This window comes from Paramormyrops kingsleyae, chromosome 11 (genome assembly GCF_048594095.1).
Source record: "Paramormyrops kingsleyae isolate MSU_618 chromosome 11, PKINGS_0.4, whole genome shotgun sequence".
NCBI lineage: Eukaryota > Metazoa > Chordata > Actinopteri > Osteoglossiformes > Mormyridae > Paramormyrops > Paramormyrops kingsleyae.
Window position 1 is genome coordinate 7,511,682 of NC_132807.1, and position 22,266 is coordinate 7,533,947.

The 22,266-nt window shown below is 46.7% G+C and overlaps 1 protein-coding gene across 1 annotated transcript; it reads left to right on the plus strand.

The window, feature by feature from the left end:
• The first annotated feature begins 750 nt into the window (after positions 1–750).
• On the plus strand, positions 751–17,278 carry tnfaip8l3 (tumor necrosis factor, alpha-induced protein 8-like 3). The gene is made up of 2 exons (XM_023813907.2): positions 751–984; positions 16,027–17,278. Exons 1-2 carry the CDS (start codon positions 939–941, stop codon positions 16,584–16,586), a joined length of 606 nt encoding a protein of 201 aa, XP_023669675.2. The 5' UTR covers positions 751–938; the 3' UTR covers positions 16,587–17,278.
• The last annotated feature ends 4,988 nt before the right edge of the window (positions 17,279–22,266 follow it).

Consider the following 22,266-nt stretch of genomic DNA (forward strand, 5'->3'; position numbering starts at 1 on the left):
AGTACATTAAAATGGGATGTGTGTCAACACAATGAGCCAAGCAGAAAGCTACATTAATAACATGAACTTTGTTTGCTGTACAAAGTCACTTCAGGTGATGATATAGAGAGAACTGGACAGAAAATGGCAACATTGTAAACAGTTCATTGATAATCAAAGTGACAATTCCTTGGTTGTATGGTCACCACCTGCTACTACGACAGCATTGTAACACCATATGGTCCAAGCCTGGACAATATGGCTTACGGCTGGCTGGGCTGCAACATTACAGAGGCAGCTGGTTGGAGAGCATCCTGAGGATCAGAAAACCTCAGATACATCAGGTCCATCTTCACCATCAACATTTGCAATGAGAAGCCACAACCTCCAAAAAACCTAGAGGTGGATTAAACCTCAGCAGCTTTTACCAACAACACAGAAGTGACCTGATTTAGGTGTGAGGTGCTTTTAAATACAAGAATTAGCAAAAGAAAAGAAAAAAAAGGGTCTGCCATTATTTGGCAAAAGGATTTTTCAAAAAATGAACTAAAGGACTGTCAAAATGTTTTCAGAAAAATAGTTTAGATAAAAGAGCTTGTGAGTTAGAAGTTACGGTGAGGAGGCAGCGTCCAGTCTGTTCTCTGTTTTACAGGCCACTAGCTTGTGAGTCAGACAGGGAAGTGGGGGGGGGGGATTCAGAACACGAAGAAGGGGCGACGGGAGAGAGCGAGAGAGAAGGAGAGCGAGGGAGCGAGTGAGGGAGGAGTGAGGGCGGAAAGAGAGTGGGAGGAAGCGAGAGAGAGCAAAGGGAGCCTACTGAAAAGCAGGCAGTCTCGCGGGCAGCCGGGACTGGAGCACAGCTGCAGCCAAACAAAACAAACAAACAAACAAATCATTTAAAAGAACAGAAGTGCCAGGCGAGAAGCTCATCTGCAGAAAGAGAGGTCCTTCGGGGAGAGATGGATTCCGACTCCGGAGAGCTCAGCGAGGGGGAGTTTTCTCCAGGTAAGGGGGATTTTTAAAAGACCAATTCTGGCTCTTGTACAAACTTTCAGCTGGGAGGCTCTGAGGCCAGCGCGTGAAGGCGGCTCTACGGGGACAACTCAGCCACTTTCTGGTGGGGGGGGGGGGGGCTAGATCATCACTCCAGGTTTCAAGGGATCTTACCCCCCTTTATTTACCCATAAATAGAATTCAAACTGTATTGGGCTGCTGCTATACATAAATGCACTAATTCATAACAATATTTATATGTGTGTGTGTGTGTGAGAAATATATCGGCTTGAAATATAATAATTGGTTGAATCTCTGGTATTTTTGCCTTGAAGTTAGTGCTGAAAAAGATTTAACACCAAGGCAAAATTTTATGGCAGTGGTTAAAGACAAAGATTACATTCCAGAGTTTTCTATTAACTACATCACAGGTTATTTTTTACAGTGTGTTAAAATCTTAATGAGGATTACAGAGTTGTGATTAATAAACTGGCTGAAATGCATAGCAAGTCAGGCACAAAAAAATTAAATCACAAATCCAAAGATTAAAAAGTTACACTGCAATTGGGACCAAAACAAATGTCATGATTCATACTTTTTAAAGTATGGGATAAAAGTGGAATTGTGGGACTGCTAATTCAGTAAGTAATCTCGTTAATTTTCTGTGTTTATATTGGTGTAATGAGGCTGGGCTCAGGAGACAGGGACAAACAGCCTTAATGAGTCTGGCTTTTGACTCTGTAGTGGTTCTCTGTTTATGTCCAGTGCTGTGAACAGTATGATATCATTGCGCAGCACAGTGCACAGTCACTCACACGCTGGCACCTTAACCCCGTTTAGCTCTCAGGCCGTAGCCAGAGCCAGTCTGCTCAATGGCTGCCTTTGTATTTACATTCATCTTCAGAATCTGGGGGGTCTGCTAATGCGTTAGCGTGATCGTTAGCCTCACGCTAGTGGTTAGTGAATGTTTTATCTGACCAGGAGACCGCAGGGTAGGTTAAGCAGAGTTTGGACCCTGCACATGGGTTGGGTGCAGACGATGCCCTACACCGCGTGATCGATTAGGCTAATATGGGCCCTCTGTGGGCAAAATGGCTTCCCTCTAAATCAAACGGACTTGTCTTCAATTCCCTATCAGAACCAGCAAGCAGCATGGAATCCCCTCAGTTAGACCACATATCTACCCAAGTCTCGTGTATGATTCAGTCCCAAAAGCATAATAGCTCCTTAGGCATATCTGCAGTTGGCAATTGGCAAACCTTGCAGCATTAACTCTTGGCTTTTAAAAGTTCAGAGTCTGTGGATTATCTTATTGGAGCCTGATTTACGGCACTGTTTAGCAGGCTCGAGCAAAAAACTAAGTACTGCTGTACGGAGTGAGACATGCGGCAGTGAAGGGAGGAGATGTAGATGGTCTTCTACGGTGTCGGGCGCCTACACTGAGTGATTCAATGCTTCCCACGCATCAGGGGTTAGTCAAAACCATTTCTCTGTCTGAGAGAAGATCGGGTTGGTTATGAACCAAAAACATACCGGAGAGAATGGCCACGCTAAAAGTACTTACTGTAACTTAAACAAGAATCAATCAAACCTCATTCCTCCTAGAAGCACATGCAGGGTGTCACCGAGTGATAGTGGCCTCTCTGAAGCTGTCCGTACATGTAGACCACGGGCAGCAGACAGAAGGGCAGTGTTTTCTGGGGACCGGTGCAGGATGTGGAACGCTGTCGCTGGGAATGCTAAGCAAACACCGCATATTCACCTATTGACGCTCCATTCATCCACATCTTTTGAACTTCGGGTAATCTGCTAGCGTAGTTTTTTTTTTCTTTTAGTTTTTCCCCCGAAGGCAGTTAAAAATGCAGAGAGGTGGCACGTGGAAAGCTGCACCCTCATAAAATTTGAAACAGAGAAATGATGACAGCCACCACTTTTGCCGTTTAAGAACAGGGCGGGAGGCCTTCGGGCCTTGGGCTGCGGTCACCCGGGGTGGGCGGAGTCCCGGAGCCCTGCAGAAACAATCCAGTGCTGTTACCTTACTGTGCGTCCCCCGGCCGGCCGTCTCGGGGCTCCGAGGAGTCGAAACGCTACAGCGGATGACTAATCGTGACACATGTAACAGGCCTTGGGGGCGGAGCCTGGCCAAATGCTTGGCGGATGAGCCGGACACTTGCTGCACCACCCGCCTCGGTCTTTAATCCACCCCACAGATGTCGCCGCACTCTGACGCCCTGATGAAAGAGAAGCAGCAGGAGCAACTTTTCATTACAGAGGAAGGAAGGGCTTCATTTTTGGCGGTTAAAGTTGGGAGCTGTCAGCCACCACAAAGGTTCTCTGCTAGCAGACCTCTGCGTGTCTGGTTATTGGTTACTGAAGCAATCAGATATCTAATGCAGCAAAAGCTTTAAAAAATTAAGGAAATAATTTTGATATAAGCGTAGGTTTTCGATGGGGAGTGAAGGGGAAATGATTTTGAGCGCATTTCCATGTGGAGATTGTGTCTGCATGCAAGGTTAGGCCAGGCAGTCTGCGACTGATCACGCATTAAAATTCCATTGCTATAACCGCAAAGACATAAGGGCAAATTATATTTTTTGGGAGCGTGCACTTTGGCCGCGCTCAGAACCGGGGCCACCGGCTGACATTTACAGAGGAACCCGGGGGGGGGGGGGCGCATAAAGAGACGGTTTGGACACTACAGAAAGACACAGACACAGCTGAGGCAGGTTTCATTGGGGAAGGAGGGCAGGAGCCCCTCCCCGTCTGTTTGTTCCCTTTGAGGTTCTCCAAGCCGCAGGCATCCGTCCTGAATCCCAGCTCATTTGAAAGCAGGAATGATGGCGAATTGCAACACACCACTAAGGGACCCTACAATAACCAAGCCAGACAGACACAATGGACCCACTTCCGGTGTCCTTGGGGTGATGGAGAAGAGCCACTGGTCCACACAAAATTCCTCTTTATTCTGTTATTGATGCTGCGCATCTTAGCTTGCAGAACAACAAAATTGCAAAAGGGCTGCTTTTATATGTATATTATTATGATTTGCATAATCAGTAAACTTGGGCCCAGCTCAGATCTCGAACACCACGCACTGCTGTTCAGTCCTCAGGGAAGGTGAGCTTCCCAAGTGACCAGAGACCGAAACCAGCACAGAACCGGCGAACCAGCAAGCTGCACAGAAAAAGCCACTGGGTCCAGTCCGCTTACTCAATCACTTTATAGCCTCTGGTCATACAAGAGCAACGTGCCTGTGGTTTTGCGAGCTTGTTGTGGTTCCCTCTCAGTTTGCATGGAGCCGAAGTCACCGCTGCGACCTGGAGCCGGTTATAGCGCCACTAGTTAGCGAAACCGCTACACGACCCCAGCTAGCTGACCAGCAGTGCGCTCCGCGCCAAAGATGGCCTCGATTTCACAACCAGAGAAATGTACGAAGACAGGAAGTGAGGCTCTCGCTGTTAAATGAAATGATCTAAGTATACCGGGCTCGGCGCAGGAGCGTGCGAGCACATAGCGCACGAACAGAAGCGAGATGCTGCGATTTATTGCTTGTCCTCTACACGCTGCACTGAAAAGCATCACCTAAATGAACAAGGGAGCAAAACATGCCAAGGTGAGGAATTATGTGGTGGCTTGGCAGGTGACGCTGTAGAGCTTTTCGCTAATGATGCCGTCTCGGATCTGGCACTTCCTGAAGCCAGGGTGATTTTTTGTTTTTTTTGGTCAAACTCTCTCAAACTGCTCTCTGCCCCTTATTTGACTCATTTGCAATGCAGTCAACCTTTGTGTACTTTGCGCACAAGTATAGTAAGACGGAGGATCCAAATCCTTGGCCCGGATAAAGTTTCTGGGTCTTTACCCCCCAAGAGTGAGAGTGGGGGGCAGGGGGCAGCTTCTGAACAGCAGTAATCTGTAACAGAGCACCAGAGGACAAGCAGCGTGATTCTGCGTCGCATTGCCACTGAACAAAGAGTCCAGAGCTCACACGCAGATCGCAGCACAGTGCAAAGGGAATCTTTCATACTTAGCCAACATCATTCACTGCATTACTGCACCAGTGATAACCATCCCAGAGATTATCCTGATTGCTACCGCAACTGACAACTTCCCTTCACACTTCATTTCAAAACAGGGTAAGAACTGAGTGTTTGTATTATAAAACACGCATTAAAAGTGAGTCCAAACCAGTCCTGCAACAGTGCGTGTCTTGATATTTAACAACCAAGAACTGGCAGAATTTCATTGAGTGCTGATGTAAGTGTCTCACAGCCATTACCACTGTAGAAGTTTTTTAAGATAAATAGTTTCTAAAGCTTAAACTAATATGATTGTAGATGTAGATACACAGGTTCTCAAAATAACTTAAGGAACTTTTTGTCGAGCACCTGACACATTTACATTTTTAGTGCTGAAATCAATGGACTTTGACCACAGAGAGAAGGGTCACCCTCATAAACAACAACAATAAAATGGCACCTTAACCAGCATTCCAGTAAATCGAGCACGTGGAACGTAAAGGTGCAGGAACTACCCTGGACTTTGGGCCCAATGGGACACCAAGAGGGGTCTGAGGTTAACAGAAAGCTCCAGATAGAATGAGAACAGAGCCCCATCCAGGACAGTGCTCTGTAATGCTTATTGATTATAGCTCCAGGGTGCTATATGAAGAGACAGAGAACTGAGAATGAACTGCATCGATTGCCATTACATGGACACCACAGGTGAACCGTGAGAAGGGACTGCAGTCCGAGCAAGTCCTGTATCTGCATCTGCTGGACATGTTTTAATTTTAAATATCAGGCCTGAGGAGGGATTGTGGCACATGGAGCCCTTCCATCTCAGGAGGAGTGTGTCTGTGTGCCTGTCTGTCTGTGTGCCTGTCGGTCTCTCTGTGTCTGTGTGCCTGTCGGTCTTTCTGCCTGTCCGTCTGTGTGCCTGTCTGTCTCTCTGTGTGCCTGTCTATCTGTGTCTGTGTGCCTGTCTGTCTCTCTGTGTCTGTGTGCCTGTCTGTCTATCTGTGTCTGTGTGCCTGTCTGTCTATCTGTGTCTGTGTGCCTGTCTGTCTGTGTCTGTGTGTCTGTCTGTCTCTGTGCCTGTCTATCTGTGTCTGTGTGCCTGTCTTTCTGTGTGGCTGTCTGTCTGTGTCTGTGTGTCTGTAAACCTGTCTGTGTGCCTCTCTGTCTGTGTCTGCGTGGCTGTCTGTCTGTGTGCCTGTCTGTCTGCATCTGTCTGTGTCTGTGAGTGCGTGCCTGTCTGTGTTTGTTGGCAAGTGCCTATCTGTGTCTGTCTTGGTGTGTGCCTGCCTATTTGTTTCTGTGCCTGCATGCCTGTCTGTCTGGTTAGTGTGTATGTCACTGTGTGTCTGTATCTGCCTGTTTGTTTGTCTGTGTGTGAGTCTGTGTGGATGTCTGTATGCACATGTGTGTGTGTCAGTGTGTGAATGTGTGAGTCTGCATGTGTGTCTGCCTGTTTCTGCGTGTGTGTGTGTGTACATGTGTGTCTGCCTGTCTCTTTGTGTGTGAGGCTGCGTGTGTCTGTCTGTCTCTTTGTGTGCGTCTGAGTGTGCATCTGCCTTTCCGTGTGCATGTCTGCTTGTCAGCAAGAGACATGCCCCAGTCCAAAGCTGGTCGTCACCACTCCAAGCGCAAGAGCCCCTTTTGTGGTGACAAGGCAGGTCTGAGGGGAAGATGCAAGCCTCCCCTCGGAAAAAGTGACGCCCTGCAGTCCTGCCAGGAGCAAAAAACGCTCCCAAGTGCCGTAATCCACAGCCTTTATTAAAAAGGATCCCAGTGCCGGCCAGTTACACTCGCTTCTGCGCACAGATGGTCCAGCCATGTGCTTATTATGACTGTCGGTTATTCTTGTACAGCACAGACGTCTGTAATTGCCTAAGCAGTGGAAACAAACCAATCAGCTGTCAGTGACGGGGGCCAAAATAAATACCATCACAGTATGATGGAGCCCAGGAGCAGTTAAAAAGCTTAATGCAGTCAAAGTGCATGTGGGATCCGGACCGAAGCGTCTCGCTCCTCCTAAAACTGGGCCATGGAAAAAAAAAATGGCGAGAGCATCAGATGAGGAGCAAGAGAAGAGAGCAGCAGCCCCCAGCAGTAGCAAAACCCCCCCACAAGACGATGCCCCCTAATCGTGGTGGGCCACTGTCTCGGCTCAGAACCAGCAGCAGAATGGAGTCACAGGCGCAGATGAGCCCCCCCTTCCAATGCTGGGGAAAACCGCCACAATCCAGTGGAGTCAGCTGTTCCCACCTCATTAATGTCTGCCTGGGCTCTCGCGCCACGCAGTCCTGGGGGGTGCTTCAGTAGGAAAAATGTTGGGGGCCGGTATGTGTTGGGTTTCAGGCCCCTCAGTCACTTGCAGGGGGATACCTACATATACCCCAGTGTGGCTGTCCGTGGGCTCGGAAAATATAAGGCTGGAAAAGCCAAAGGAAGGGAAAAAACAACCATGAAGCAGAAGTGTAATGAATGCCGACATGGAGGCAGGAGAACCAGCGTAACCTCCACAGATAGCAGGGAGCAAACGCTGTAATGAAGAGGGCCTCATCATGCCTGACAACCCAGGACAAAGCATCGCTATTCCTGCTTCCATTAAGTCCTCGTCACTTCCTTCTGTAAGACGTCTGAAAGCAGAAGTGGAGTATATGAGATCTATAACGACCTGCTTGACCTGTTACAAATTACTGCTGTGGGACATCTCTGTCTACCGTGCTGGACAGGAGGGGGAAAGTGTGTGTGTGGGGGTGGGGCATAGTGTTACAAACAAGGAAACCAAACATAAAACACCACGACCATGAGGAACAGCACAGACCTTGCAGGTAGACACCTTTGGGCTCAGTGGAGAAACGTGCCACCAGGAGGACATCAGACGACATGGGTGTGGTGCAGGAAGCGGTTCAGTCAAGGAACCAACGCCCAGCTGGTGTGGTCACCCAACCCGCCCCTGGCAGAGTCTTACCCGGGAAGGCCTTGCAGCTCCCCATCACCCTCCGTTAGGCTTGCCCATGTGCCATCTGTTCCTCAGTTCTCCAGGTCTGTGCTGCATTTTTGGCTGCACCAAGAGCTGCAGTTTGCCGCTTGATTAAAGTCCATCTCCACAACAAACAGTCCCTCTCCCTCTCTTACCGCCACATAAACTCCTCACTCCGTTGCTGGCGAAGCAACAGAAAGACTGATCCTGCCTGACAGCTTCTCTCTCTCGGATAGTCAGCAAGGTCAACAGATTTATTTCTTTTTCAATAATTAAGACCAACGTAAGAAATAGAAAATGAAAAATCTGCTTTGGTGCACTTTAACGATAAGTTCTAGCTGTACTGAGCCTCAGGACAAACGGCAGAGCCTCTTAATCCACCACATCTGAAGTCACATAACCCACATGGTGGACTCCTTCAGACTCCCACAAGGCTGATCTAACAGGCGCTCAAAAAATACACGCCGGCATCTCACTAACACATGCAGCCCTCATGCCATCTACACCAGAACAGGTCCCTAAGGTTGTCCTTAGGAACGCCCACTGTGCAAAAGGAGACTCTTCAGTCACCAAAACTCAGGCTCAAAGCTCTTTTTTGACTTCTCTGTGCCATGTGAGGGAAATTCACAGTACGGAGAAGTATTTCCATAGTTGCCCATTAATCGATGCTGTACGTGTATAAATTACAAGTTGAAGTGATGTCCGCAGACTCAGAGTTCAAGTTCCAAGCAGGCATTCAGGAAAAGATTGCTGGCTTTTGGTTTTGCAACTTCTTGTCTCAAACCAACTCAGAGGTGGCCCTCAGGAAACAGGTTAATCGTTACCATCCTTGGCACTCACATACTATCGCGCACAACGTTAAACCTCAGGAAAACACGTTCGCCTCAAGGAGTCGGTCACTGGGGCCAGCAGATCTGGAGGGCTGTGAAATGGCCCATAAAATGAATCTGCTTCAGATCTCTGCCTGACTTCTGCTACTTCATGTGACCTGATAGGATCTGGTGCTGAAGGAAAATTTATGAAGGAATCGGAGGGTCTGACTCATGGGATTCCTACTGTCTTGGAAGCACACACACACACACATACACACATTCCCGCAGAATTCTTACATAAAGAAACAAATGTGTCCCTTCATCCTGACATCCAGGATCATGTTTCCACAGCTGTCAAGGGTGTGAAAGCAGAGCTACTAATTCAGACCGCCACTAGGGGGAACCATTAAAAATAAACAGAGCAGCAATCTCCCCTCATTATCTGCTCCTGAAGGCACACTTCATCCATTATGCGTATTTTAGAACAGAGGTCCTGCATGTGCTGTCTTTCACGTGGACTGAACATTAATCAGCAGGAGGGTAATGAAAATGTCCGCTGTCACTCCGCCTCAAGTCAGACGTTACCGAATAACCCGTACTTTAAATCGGGGTCTGAGATTTACTGGCAAGAATGTTAATCAATTTGCCGTAGCAGGGAAAGCCGCAAATCCCACTTCATGAAAGGTAGATGTGAAAAGAGAGTGCGGGATGAGGAGAATGGGTAACATGCAATCGCCACGGAATGTTCCAGAAGCGCCGTGATTTTTTTTCCCCTTTGTGGTGTTCACATTTGCAAAGTTTGAGAGTTGTACTCGGTGAAGGGGATTATGTTAGTTTGTGCGTGACCCGTATTTGTGTCTGAGATCCAGATGCCAGGAGCCATTTTTTCCCCAACCACTGGAGGGCAGCGGTACCTCAGAGCGTCAGATAAAACAAATCATTCCAGTGTTATTTCCAAAATAAAACAAACTGAGAACCTCACTATAAATTGCATATGTCATAACATATGGCAGCTGATGCTACTGTTTGCTTATGCACAATAACAGCAGGCCTACATGGATCTCTGTGAGACACACTGCTGTCAGAGCAGGCCCCAGAGCAGGCCGCAGAGCAGGCCGCATGGATCTCTGTGAGACACACTGCTGTCAGAGCAGGCCGCAGAGCAGGCCGCATGGATCTCTGTGAGACACACTGCTGTCAGAGCAGGCCGCATGGATCTCTGTGAGACACACTGCTGTCAGAGCAGGCCGCAGAGCAGGCCCCAGAGCAGGCCGCATGGATCTCTGTGAGACACACTGCTGTCAGAGCAGGCCGCAGAGCAGGCCGCATGGATCTCTGTGAGACACACTGCTGTCAGAGCAGGCCGCAGAGCAGGCCGCATGGATACCAGCAGTTCCCGTGTGTTGGTACTACACATGTAATAAAACATTGTAGGAGGCAAAACAGGCAATCTGCAAAGAAAGAGAGAAGGATGTAAATTTGGCCTTGTGTGCTCATCTTGAGGGTAACGTTTGTTGAGGGAGAGGGGTGTTGTGATAATAAACCAACACTCTGAGGCAGCTAAAATCAGACCCTGTGCTCCTTCTATACGGCTTTTAAGGCTGAGCCAGCGACTTGCCTTCCTCCACGGTCATGAATGAAGAACGAGCCCATTCATAATATTCACAAACATCTCCCTCGTCCCTGGCAACTCCAAACATCAGGACGTTGACCCAGGAATGCATGAGCTGCTGACTAACAAGTCGGGCAACCGATGGGGGCGAATTACAAACAGCTGACCTTCTGAGGCCAGATAAAGACACCTCTGTGGAAGGACCAGCACCATCTGATAACTTGAGAAGATCTGAGCAATTAAAGCAGCATAATGACAATTAAGATGAATTAACAACTTGAGGAAAAATGTTATTTTCCAAGATGACTAATCTGACATGGATATGGTGACCTTTGGTATGTTACATATTACATATAACGAGTGTGATTCACATGAATTGTTTTTATAGTTACACAACTATAGTTTTTATAGTTGTGTTTATAGTATATATTGTACATGCAGATAGTGTCAGCATACCTTTCAAAATGCATTAATCAAGCAGAAGACAAGGACCTGGAAATTTAAATTCTGTATTACTGCAACACTGACAGATGCAGGGAACATTTTAACACCTGAAGACCCTCTCGTTCATGACGGGACTAACGTAAGGCAGGAAAACTTGTCATTGGGGGCCTGTAATGAGCAGAGCACAGAGGGGAAGTGACAGACACAAATGAGAAAATGTAATCAGCACAGCGGTAGAGAGGTGCCTCGAGACAGAGGTCCATGTAGCAGTCAGGGGAGGTCACTCGAGGAGGTCAATAGTGGCTCATAAGAAAACCAGGGAAGCTCACTCTTGGATTACAAAGTGGTCTATTTTACTGCTATGTGGAGTAAACATTTGCGGGCCAGTAAATCTTCTGCAGTCAGCTATCGGGCATGTTTAGTTTAGAAAAGTGACCAATCAATGCCAAGGGAAGCCACAACAGTTCTCTCCCCATTGGGGCTGTTATGAGGGAAGAATTCAGATTCTGTCTCCCCACTGCTCCAGCAGTATAGCAGGCAGATCTTTGGCAAAAAAAAGGGCAGAGCAGAAATAGCAAACATTTCTAGAAATTCCTGCACAACGCATGGGGGAAACAAAGACCCTGGCGTGGACTTCTAGGGCAACCAATTTCCAAACAAAACTGAAACCATGTGTCAACTTTCTGCAGCTTAGAGTATAACACACAAAAATGAAACAAAAACGGGCATCAAAGCCACAAAGAAAGCCCGGTCCGCCAGTGAGGCCTCCGCAAGCTGCCACCGAACTGAACATGTGCTGGCAGGACAGGCGTCTTTACGGCGGCGTAGTGAGAAAAAGAGGAGGAATGAGGGCGGAGACGCAAACAGCCCTTCTGTTAAGGCGAAGGCGCTCCAGCAAGTTTCTGAATCTCAGCACTTTCACTACTCGTGTTAAAAGCAACATGATGTACAGTAGTAGTCAGTCTCACTTTCAGTCAAAATTATACCAATGCCTGCCAAACACATCATCAGCGGAAAACAGAAATTTGGGAATGGAATTGTTATAAATGGAGGCAAACTCCATGGCTGTGCTTTTTGTTGGTTGCCTGTTTCATTAGCACAAATACAGAGTGAAATAATCCTGATAATGAAATCAGAGCCAGACTGGTTAGCACCCCTAGGTCCTGGGTTCGAGTCTCCATCATGACTCCATGTTCTCCCCGTGTCATCATATTTCCTCCAGTTACCCCCCCCCCCGCCCCCCCCCCGTCCTGGGTAGTTAGCTTCTGACTCCGGACCCCGCCGGCCCTGAATAGGACAAGTGGTTACAGAAAATGCAAGGATGGCAATCTGCGCTTACAGAGATGCAGCTGATTTAATAAGCACTCTGAATACTGGATACTTCCTGCCAGATGCTGTTTGTAAGGGTTCAGCCAGCAGATGAATTTACAATTACAATTAGCAATACAGACAGACAGTACATGGCGGCAAGATGGCGTGAAGGGAAGTATACTCCAACGTGTGGGCGAGCCTCCCGCTGAGCAGCCGTGTGGCGCTGGGTTCAGGCACCTGCTGTCAGCCTCCTGCGCCACCACCTTGGCTGATCTCTATTCGCAAAGTCAGTGTTTCTCAATCCAGTCCTCAGGGACCTGCAGACAGTCCATGTTTTTGCTCCCTACCAGCTCCCCGTAGGGAGTAAAAAATGTGAACTGTCTGGCAGGGAGCTGGGAGGGAGCAAAAATGTGGACTGTTTGGCAGAGAGCTGGGAGGGAGCAAAAATGTGGCCCCTGCAGGCCCCTGAGGACCGGATTGCACTAGGGGTGACACACGTGTGGGACCTACTGCTCATTTCTGCACACGTTGGCCTGTCATACAGCAAAATTAGGCAAAATAATACGGACTGTTTCACAGCTTGATAAGAAGAATAGTTTTATTCCCTTAAATCAAAGCCCCAGCTTGAGCCTGCAGGGAAAACGAGAAAATATCACGGGGCAGAGGTTCTGGCCGTGCATGTTCAGGGCTAAAGCACTAGCTCAGTGCAGAGTCACTTAGCTTCACGGCAGTAATTGTGCTTTCCGTGTCGCCGGGGGGTCACCCTAGACACGGCAGACAGCACTGCCCCAGACATGCCATTTGGCAGCTTGGCAGCACTATACGAGACCCCTCCCCCCCCCCCAAAAAAAAAAAAATCCACCAGTCACGCTCACTGCCAGGAAGCAATCTACACAGTGATTGGCTGGGAAACAACTCCAGTGAACGCCTCACTTGTAAAACTGTTTTCCACTTCTGAGTAATAATGAGCTCCTTGTATTCGCTAAAATGAAATTTAAACAGACTTTTTACAGCAGGATGCCTGTGGTATTACGGTACATATATGTTTTTCATTATAACATTACTTTGAGCCCAAAGACTGAACATACTGCCTCTTTGCTGGCTGATCACCCCGAACACTTAGATTCAATGCAAATTTGCACCTGTGACATAAAATTAGAATTATCTAAGGTTTTTTTTCTTTTAACTCAACAACTTGTAACTCAAGGTCCGGCCATTTCTGTGGCCTCAAGGCGACTAGGAGACTAAACACAGCCTTATGTGATTCTTTCTACTCCAGACTAGATAGGAAAATCCAGGGAGTGAAACTGAAGTATTTGACCTGTTCAGTGTTTTTCTCCTCTATGAAAAACAGACTGATGATATGTGATGATCCCCAGATGTGTCTCTATCTGCACTAGGAAGCTTGGTTAAAAAAAGCACCACACTATGCACCCCCCAGGCTCCTGCCCCCCCCCCCGAGCGTGGGATGTGCGAGGGGCAACTGCCTCATATCTAAGACTAACTGGGGGCCGCAGCATAACGCGCTAAATAAACAGGGCTTGCAGGCACCAAAGACGTTCCGCCGGATTCCTCTGCCGACGAGTCACACTTCGCCGGGGAGAACAGGCTGTCAAAGTCCCGCTTCTCCAGAAGCAGCCCCCTCAGCCTCCAAACCACGTCATAACTGTCACATGTGCCACCTACGCCTTTCCATGCCAGCACTTGCTATGTCACCAAACGAGGTCAGTTACCACTTGGCATGGAAGCACAACATCCAAACATTATAAAATATTTACAGACAATGTAGGTCTATGATAATCTCCATTGTCACCCTTCCACTAATTCATAGGTCTGTGTAAATCTGACCCTAAAAAATTCAAATAAAAATACATTAAAGCAAAAGTAATTTTGTTTGATACAGAGTTACCAGCATCTGACAGGCATGAGCCACACCCCACTTACTTCATTTGTACTATATCACCAAAAACAGATCCGGCTTTTAGAGATTTCTAACCCTAATTCATGCTGTTTGGTTGCAACGTACAGCTGGGCAGCATCTAAATAAAAATGCTTTATTACAGCCACCCACTCCGCCTACAGCCCCAGTGAATTTAAACATATCTGCCTGCGGAAAGCTGCAAAATGCTCTGTTCACATTTTATACCACTAAACTAGAACTTCACACCAATATTAGTCAGGGTCTTTAATCAAAGTGAAAAATGGACAGGCACCCTGACGTATGCAATCAGAAATGGCAAGCTAAAATGATTAAGGCATGTATTCCATCCATCCATCCATCCATCCATTTCCTGAAACCACTTATCCTATTCAGAGTTGCCGGGGGTCTGGAGCCTATGGGCACAAGGCAGGGAACAACCCAGGATGGGATGCCAACTCTGAGCACACTAACACACCAGCCACTCACACAGGCACATCTAAGCCATTTGTGTATGTGTGTGTGTGTGTGTAACACAGTGCACAACAAGGGGCGCTGGGCCTTCAGGCTATATAAGGGTGATACCTTCAGGCTATATGAGGGTGATACCTTCAGGCTATATGAGGGTGATACCTTCAGGCTATATGAGGGCGATACCTTCAGACTATATGAGGGTGATACCTTCAGGCTATATGAGAGTGATACCTTCAGGCTATATGAGGGCGATACCTTCAGGCTATATGAGGGTGATACCTTCAGGCTATATGAGGGCGATACCTTCAGACTATATGAGGGTGATACCTTCAGGCTATATGAGAGTGATACCTTCAGGCTATATGAGGGCGATACCTTCAGGCTATATGAGGGTGATACCTTCAGGCTATATGAGGGTGATACCTTCAGGCTATATGAGGGTGATACCTTCAGACTATATGAGGGTGATACCTTCAGACTATATGAGGGTGATACCTTCAGGCTATATGAGGGTGATACCTTCAGACTATATGAGGGTGATACCTTCAGGCTATATGAGGGTGATACCTTCAGGCTATATGAGGGTGATACCTTCAGGCTATATGAGGGTGATACCTTCAGGCTATATGAGGGTGATACCTTCAGGCTATATGAGGGTGATACCTTCAGGCTATATGAGGGTGATACCTTCAGGCTATATGAGGGTGATACCTTCAGACTATATGAGGGTGATACCTTCAGGCTATATGAGGGTGATACCTTCAGGCTATATGAGGGAGATACCTTCAGGCTATATGAGGGTGATACCTTCAGGCTATATGAGGGTGATACCTTCAGGCTATATGAGGGTGATACCTTCAGGCTATATAATGGTGATACCTTCAGGCTATATAATGGTGATACCTTCAGAGGTTCAGAAAAAACTGCATCATTAACATGGTACCCCATCCATCAAATAGGCTCTCGCTTCCCGTTTGCACTCGACGTGCCATTTACACAGTTTAATCTATTAGCCATCATTGCATTAATAGGGAAGTTAGGCTTGGTTTCACTGGCACACACATATTAATCAGATTCTGTGTCCAAACCATTAATTCAGCCCCTTTATGGGTCTGCGCTGTAGTTACAGTCGAGCACATTCAACGGCAAAACAGAAACACAGCGGAATAACAAGTCTGTTTCATCCAATGAGCAAATCCAACCTTATTAGCATGCAGTGCATTTTCAGCACCAACTGGAACCAATAATCTGGATGCTAGAGGCGCAACACTCACATGACCGTTGATGATTAGATTGATTGCTAGCCCGTTTCAGGGCTGACACAAGATTCTGTTCTTGGAACGGCTTCCCAAGATGAATGTTTGGGTCCTACGGGTGGTCTGTACTCTCTGGTAAAAATACTGCTCAGTAGGAGCCAAACAAGAGCGGATGGTTACATAGCAGTGCCAATGGGTGCTAACCGTTTGTTGCTCGATTTTTCCACTGTGTACATGCAGGCCAGGAAAGCTTCAACTCCAGGAACCTGGCTCTACAGGCCCAGAAGAAGATCCTGAGCAAGATGGCCACGATGGCAGTGGCCAACCTGCTTACCGACGACACCAGCAGCGAGATCCTGGACGAGCTGTACAGGGCGACACGCGAGTTCACCAGGAGCAAGAAGGAGGCCCACAAGATCACGAAGGACGTCATCAAGATCGCGCTGAAGATCGGCATCCTGTACCGCAACCACCAGTTCAGCCCAGAGGAGCTGGAGACGGTGGAGCGCTTCAAGAAGAAGATGAACCAAGCGGCCATGACAGCTATCAGCTTCCACGAGGTGGACTACACCTTCGACAGGAACGTTCTCTCCGAGGTGCTGCTGGAGTGCAGGGACCTGCTGCACGAGTTGGTGGAGCGCCACCTGACCGTCCGTTCTCACGGCCGCATCGACCGCGTCTTCAACCACTTTGCTGATGTGGATTTCTTGGCTGTTCTCTATGGTTCCCCTGAGTACAGACTCTACCTGGAGAAGATCTGTGAGGGAATAAACAGACTTTTGGATGAGGGCGTGCTTTGACCCAGACGTCTCACTCTTCTTCATCCACTTGCTTTGTTTTGTTCTCTGTTTGAAGCTCCATCACATCTTCTGTATATTTTTTTTATGGAACAAGTTCCAAGGGTCCAGTGTCTTTTTCATACTGTAACTCCTTTTGTGTCCTACCGTTATGTGAAATGCACTCATCGATAGGAAAAGTGTTCTGATCTGTGACGCCAAATAGCGTTTTACACACTGTGGACTTGTTCTTGTTGGTCCCTGTGCCGATGACTGTGTCACGCATGGTGGATTATGCATCTCCCCATTGTTTAATATAGACCCATGTACAGTAAAAACTTACTTGTGAAAGGTGTGTCATTATGAGGAATTTGGAGCGAGGGGCAGACAGATCTAGCTTCATAATCACAATGTAGCATAAATACATACAGATGTGATCTGTTATAGCTTATCATTTATAAAGTTTTTATGGGACATCTTGGATACATAGATCCCACTGACCCACACTGACTCTGCACACCTCGGAATGCCGACATGCCAAACAACCGGGCCAGAAGACCCCTACAACAGTCCTGGTGCTCCAGGCCCTCATGATCAACCATGTGCTCCTGTTCGTGAAGTGTGCATACTTTTGCGCGCATGTTGTGTGCGTGCGACAGCATTGTCAACGTGATTGTTATTGTCATTTATAAAAACAACACAATCGACCTGAATAAGAGTGGCCTCTTTTTAAATGTGCTCCTTTAAGTGGCGACATCAAGCTGTCATGAAGAGATCATAGACGACACACCCAGGAGAACACCCTCCTTTAGTGCTGACCTGCAAATCGTTTATATTATAAGACAAATATCCACCAGCCCAAGAAAGTGGCATCCTGCCTGAAAACCAATAGGCCTTAATGGCAAACATCACATTAAATTGCATCTTTAGCAGAAACAGTGGAACGTTCTGAAAACTTGTAATAAATTTGTCTGAAATAAAAAGCAAACGTTTTACAGTCCGAATGGCATAGCAGGGTTTTATTAAATTTGCTCTCCATGCATCCTCTGAAATGAAACGGAAAACTGAGCAAAAAGAATTAAACGCTGTTATGTTAGACGCTCGTGATTTAGGCGTCATTCGGTAGCATCTGGCATGTTCCAGCAAACTGCACGTGACAACGCTGCTGTTTAACCTGGCTGAACGCTACCAAAACGCAAAACATTGCAAACGGTTCACCGACTCTGAAATGTGATTTCTGCAAACTGGGCCAGGTCTAAAAACTGAAGCAAGAGTGACCGCGCTAGTTTTACGTTTTTTATTAACTTGCTCAGCTGACATTTTTACCTGCAGCAAGTGAAGTTCATACTCCCCTCCCTGCTTTATACAGAAGGATTTTTCACTGGGCCAATCAATGCATACTATGCAAGAGCACAGCAGTCGGGGCCGTACCAGGACTTGAACCTACAGTCTACGGGTTACGAGCCCATGATCATGTCCAACATCACCAGCTGCCAGAATCTTCAAGTAACCCAGTCCAATGTAATGTCAGCTGCTTGAGCCAGACAGCATAATAATGGTGGCCAGTCACTGGGATTTCTTATTATAAGCACATTATCTAAACATCTTCCAGACATCAGTTTTCTGACTTTTCAACAAACTACAAAAGAAACGCACCAAAAAATACAAATGGTGTTGAAATTTTAAAAGTGCAGGTCTAGTCCGAACTTCAGCCGACCTCTGCATCGTGGAATAATACATAACACATTTATTACGGTGTAAATTGTACTTTAAATAGTACTGATCTGCCATTAAGATGTCAGGTTTCACAACCAAAGCTTGAACATTACAAATGAAACACTGTTAGTAAAACACGGGAATAGCGATATCACCCGATTATACAAGGAGGAGGCTCTGCTGTATATAAAAGGAGATTTTTTTTATTTTTATTTTTTTTATAAAAGGAGATTCATTTGGATATTTTCATCCCAAATGACACCTTGCTTTTCTAAAGCTGAGCTGACTTGCGAGAGCACGCTTCCATTTACACAAAGGAGTTATTAAATTTTTGGCGCCCTCTTGCGGTAAAACGTCGACACCACAACACACTTTGAGATACAATGGTCGCTGAGAAAAGTTGCACGTAGGAGGCCATCCTGAACACTGCCACTGGCAAGATGGGGCGCTTACTCAGCATGTTACATGCATACTGCTGGTTCGGTTTAGCTGCTATTTATTCACGTTGTTTGCTGAAGTCATTCAGGTTCTGAAAACCGGGAACAAAGGCAATTTAACTGTAAAAATAGGAGCAGGAGAAGTATCTAACGGCACGCGGAGATTTTTTAAAGTGATAAGGCAACCAAAATATAAATGACAAAATACTGCACTTTTAAAAAGCCAAATGCAGCATTTTTTTCAGTGGCCTACCAACCCATACAGTCTAAAAGAAGGAAAATGACTTTTCCCGTCTTTTCTCATAATACAGATGGTTTATTTTGAGCTTGCACCTGAGTCATATGCAAATAAATCTGTGCTATAGCCAAAGACCCACCTTGCACAGGGATCACAATAAAATCTGTGTAATTACACTTTGCAATCTTCAATTAATCAATTCTGGATTAAATACAAACTTTCTGCTAATACACAAATCTGCCTGAAACTTACTTAGCTATAGAATAACTATACTGTTATAGCAATATGTTTTTGTAAGGCTTTGGGGAGGGGAGCAGCTGAAAGAATGCAAACTTCACAAGAAATGTGCAGACTTTCTGCAAATGTTAAATAGGCTCAGAGGGACAAGATAAAAGACTGAAGCCCAATGCGTCACCCGAAGGAGCACATGCTCCACACCGGTGCCAGCAAAGCAGCTCACCGTCAGGCGGGTCGGTCAGTCACTGCTGGAGAACAAGCCCCTCCTCCATCGCAGCCCAGTCCAGCAGAACCTGTGATCTTCAGATGGCTGTCACAAGCAGCCCATGTTCAGAAAGCTGTCACATGATGTCTTTATATGTCACAGATTCCCTCCAGTGTTAACATTTTGTGTGGTATTTTTAAATAAGGTTCAAATATTCTCAAACTAGAAATTCTTTCTAGAAGTTGTAATGAAGTTATAAATGTCTATTTGTTATATTAGGTACTTAATAATAATATTGGCACTTTGTTGATCCCTGTGGGGAAATTCTCTCATCGCCTACCCCATCTCGCTCTCCATTACACACAGACACAGGTGACAGTAAGCTTGGCAGTGAAGGGCAGCAACGCCCATGGAGTTGGGGGTTAAGGGCCTCGCTCAAGGCTCCATGGACATGTGACTAGATTCAGAGATGCTATCTTTTATTATGCTGTATGTCCTATTCAGGAGGCACACTAAATTTCATTGTTCATCTGTGCAATGACAGTAAAAGGTATTCTATTCTATTCTATCCTATTCAGAGGAACAGAATCAGAATAATGTATTTTTTAGTTTGGCCAGTTTCCTCGTGTCCACCTATTTTTCAGCATTTTGGTACGAACCTACACGGGAAGGCTCCCCCCCCCCGCAGATCCGCATTTTATCCCTGCCACAGGCTGCTGCTGGATGGCCTTCTGTCAGCAAACGTGCTGGCAGTTTGGCTGGGAGGAGACTGTGAGGCGGGGGGGTGGGGAGGGGGGCAGTATCCAGATGGCCATGGGACCTGGAACACCTCCACTCCCTCTGTGACTGGTCAAGCATGGGGGACTTAACATTTTCGGGAGGTTTAACTGTCCTTTGCATAAGACATGTGTGCTAAGCTGTACCTCTCACCAAAAGATTGTGCTTTCGGCAGTAGAATTCAGGTTTTACCCTTGACTGAGCACTTATTATTTTAGCAATAATATGTAGTTGTAAAAACTGACAAAGTGCAAAATTGCGATAAAAAAAAAAAAAAAAAGAGTACTGCTTCCTGGGTTAGGCTCCAAAATCGCCTGTATACTGAGCTGGAAAAGTACGATGGATGGATGGATGGATGGATGGGACTACAACTGTTAAGTAGCTGACCATAAGATAAAATTGGATACAGCAGTTATATTTAATAACTGCGCATACAGGGTAAACTGTTGAGTCAAATTCTGCTTTTGCTACATAAGGTCCTGTAGCTTTCACGGTGTTTCCAAGGGACCAAGTCACAGACCTCCATTCTGACATTGAATTCTCTCATTCTTACCTTGAAGCAGGGGGGTCAGAGCATAGATACCCTGGCAGGGAGGGCAGAGGAGCATGGATACCCTGGCAGGGGGGTCAGAGCATAGATACCCTGGCTGGGGGGGCAGAGGAGCATGGATACCCTGGCAGGGGGGGCAGAGGAGCATGGATACCCTGGCAGGGGGGGCAGAGGAGCATGGATACCCTGGCAGGGGGGGCAGAGGAGCATGGATACCCTGGCAGGGGGGGCAGAGGAGCATGGATACCCTGGCTGGGGGGGCAGAGGAGCAGGGATACCCTGGCTGGGGGGGGCAGAGGAGCATGGATACCCTGGCTGACACAGGGGGCCCAGAACGTTACAGGGACCCTCAAACACATAAAATTATACATACAATTTGACATTCTGTCGGGGGTCCAGAATTTCTAGCTACGCCCTTGTCTTGATGCTGACAGTGATGATGCTGTCTAGCATAAGGCATTTTGGGCCAGCTGGATTCTGGGTCGCTCCAAACCTACGGAAGTCAGACAGTGATCCAAAAATACACTTTGCCTCAACCAGGCTGTTACAATTCATTAAAATCTAACAACAACAACAACAAAAGGTCTTCGCTAGAAAAAGCCTCGTATTTAAATATCCTGGAGCCCAATTACTCAGTTAAAGTTGATCGAATATGATATCAAAGGCTGAGATCTTATTATATGCTGATCATTTTTCATGCGTCAGTTCCTCAGATTTCAGGCCAGCAAAACCAAGTGGCCCTTTCACAGCATTTACAAGCTGACGCAGGACAGAGGGAGGAACAGGGATGAATCAAGACAATGTCACAGAAAGAAGGCCTTTCTCAGTAGGACAGCAGTGGTATATCAGTCAACCCCACTGGCAAAAAATGGATGATTACTTACTGCTGGCAGAGTGGAGAAGGAAATCCAGCCCAAGGGGGCAACGAACCGAACCCCTATTAATCAAAGATATGCCGTCAGTTGAAAGTCATACCTCATGTTTTCCGCTGAAACGCTTTCTAACTCACATTTAGCGTGACAATGGATTTATCACTTCGGGCACGTCCAGATACCTAAAAAGTCTCAGGGTCAAGTGCGTGGCCTTTCAACCGGACCGACTACCAGCTTTTCGGTAATTATCGAAATCCAAATAAAACAATAATAAGTCACGCAAAGTAGATAATATGCACGCAATTATTTGAAGACGTGTTTTACTTTACAAAGTCCTATTTTGTAATTCTGAACGGTATAGATTTATTTCTTGAATTTATTGAATTCCATCAATTAGCATCCCAGTAATTGCTGCTGTAATAGAAAATACATGGGTCTCCCCACCCTACTAATTAGTGCACTTAAAAATGTAGAAAAGACATGCCGTTAAAATGTCCCCATTTTACTGACAGTGTATACAATGCTATGTAGCTGCATTGACGGGAATTCGATATTGCTTTACAGGCGAATTTACAGGAAAGGCGACCTCATCCGGCCCTGATCGCCTTCTGCTATGAACTTGCATCCGTCTGTGGGTCGATCGCTGTCACCAGGTGGAAACGTAGCGTGATG

Excerpts from the sequence above, each read along its gene's own strand:
- tnfaip8l3 (XM_023813907.2), top strand. The coding sequence starts at position 939 with ATGGATTCCGACTCCGGAGAGCTCAGCGAGGGGGAGTTTTCTCCAG. Across the intron at positions 985-16,026 it reads CGAGGGGGAGTTTTCTCCAG|GCCAGGAAAGCTTCAACTCC; the intron begins GTAAGGGGGATT and ends GTGTACATGCAG.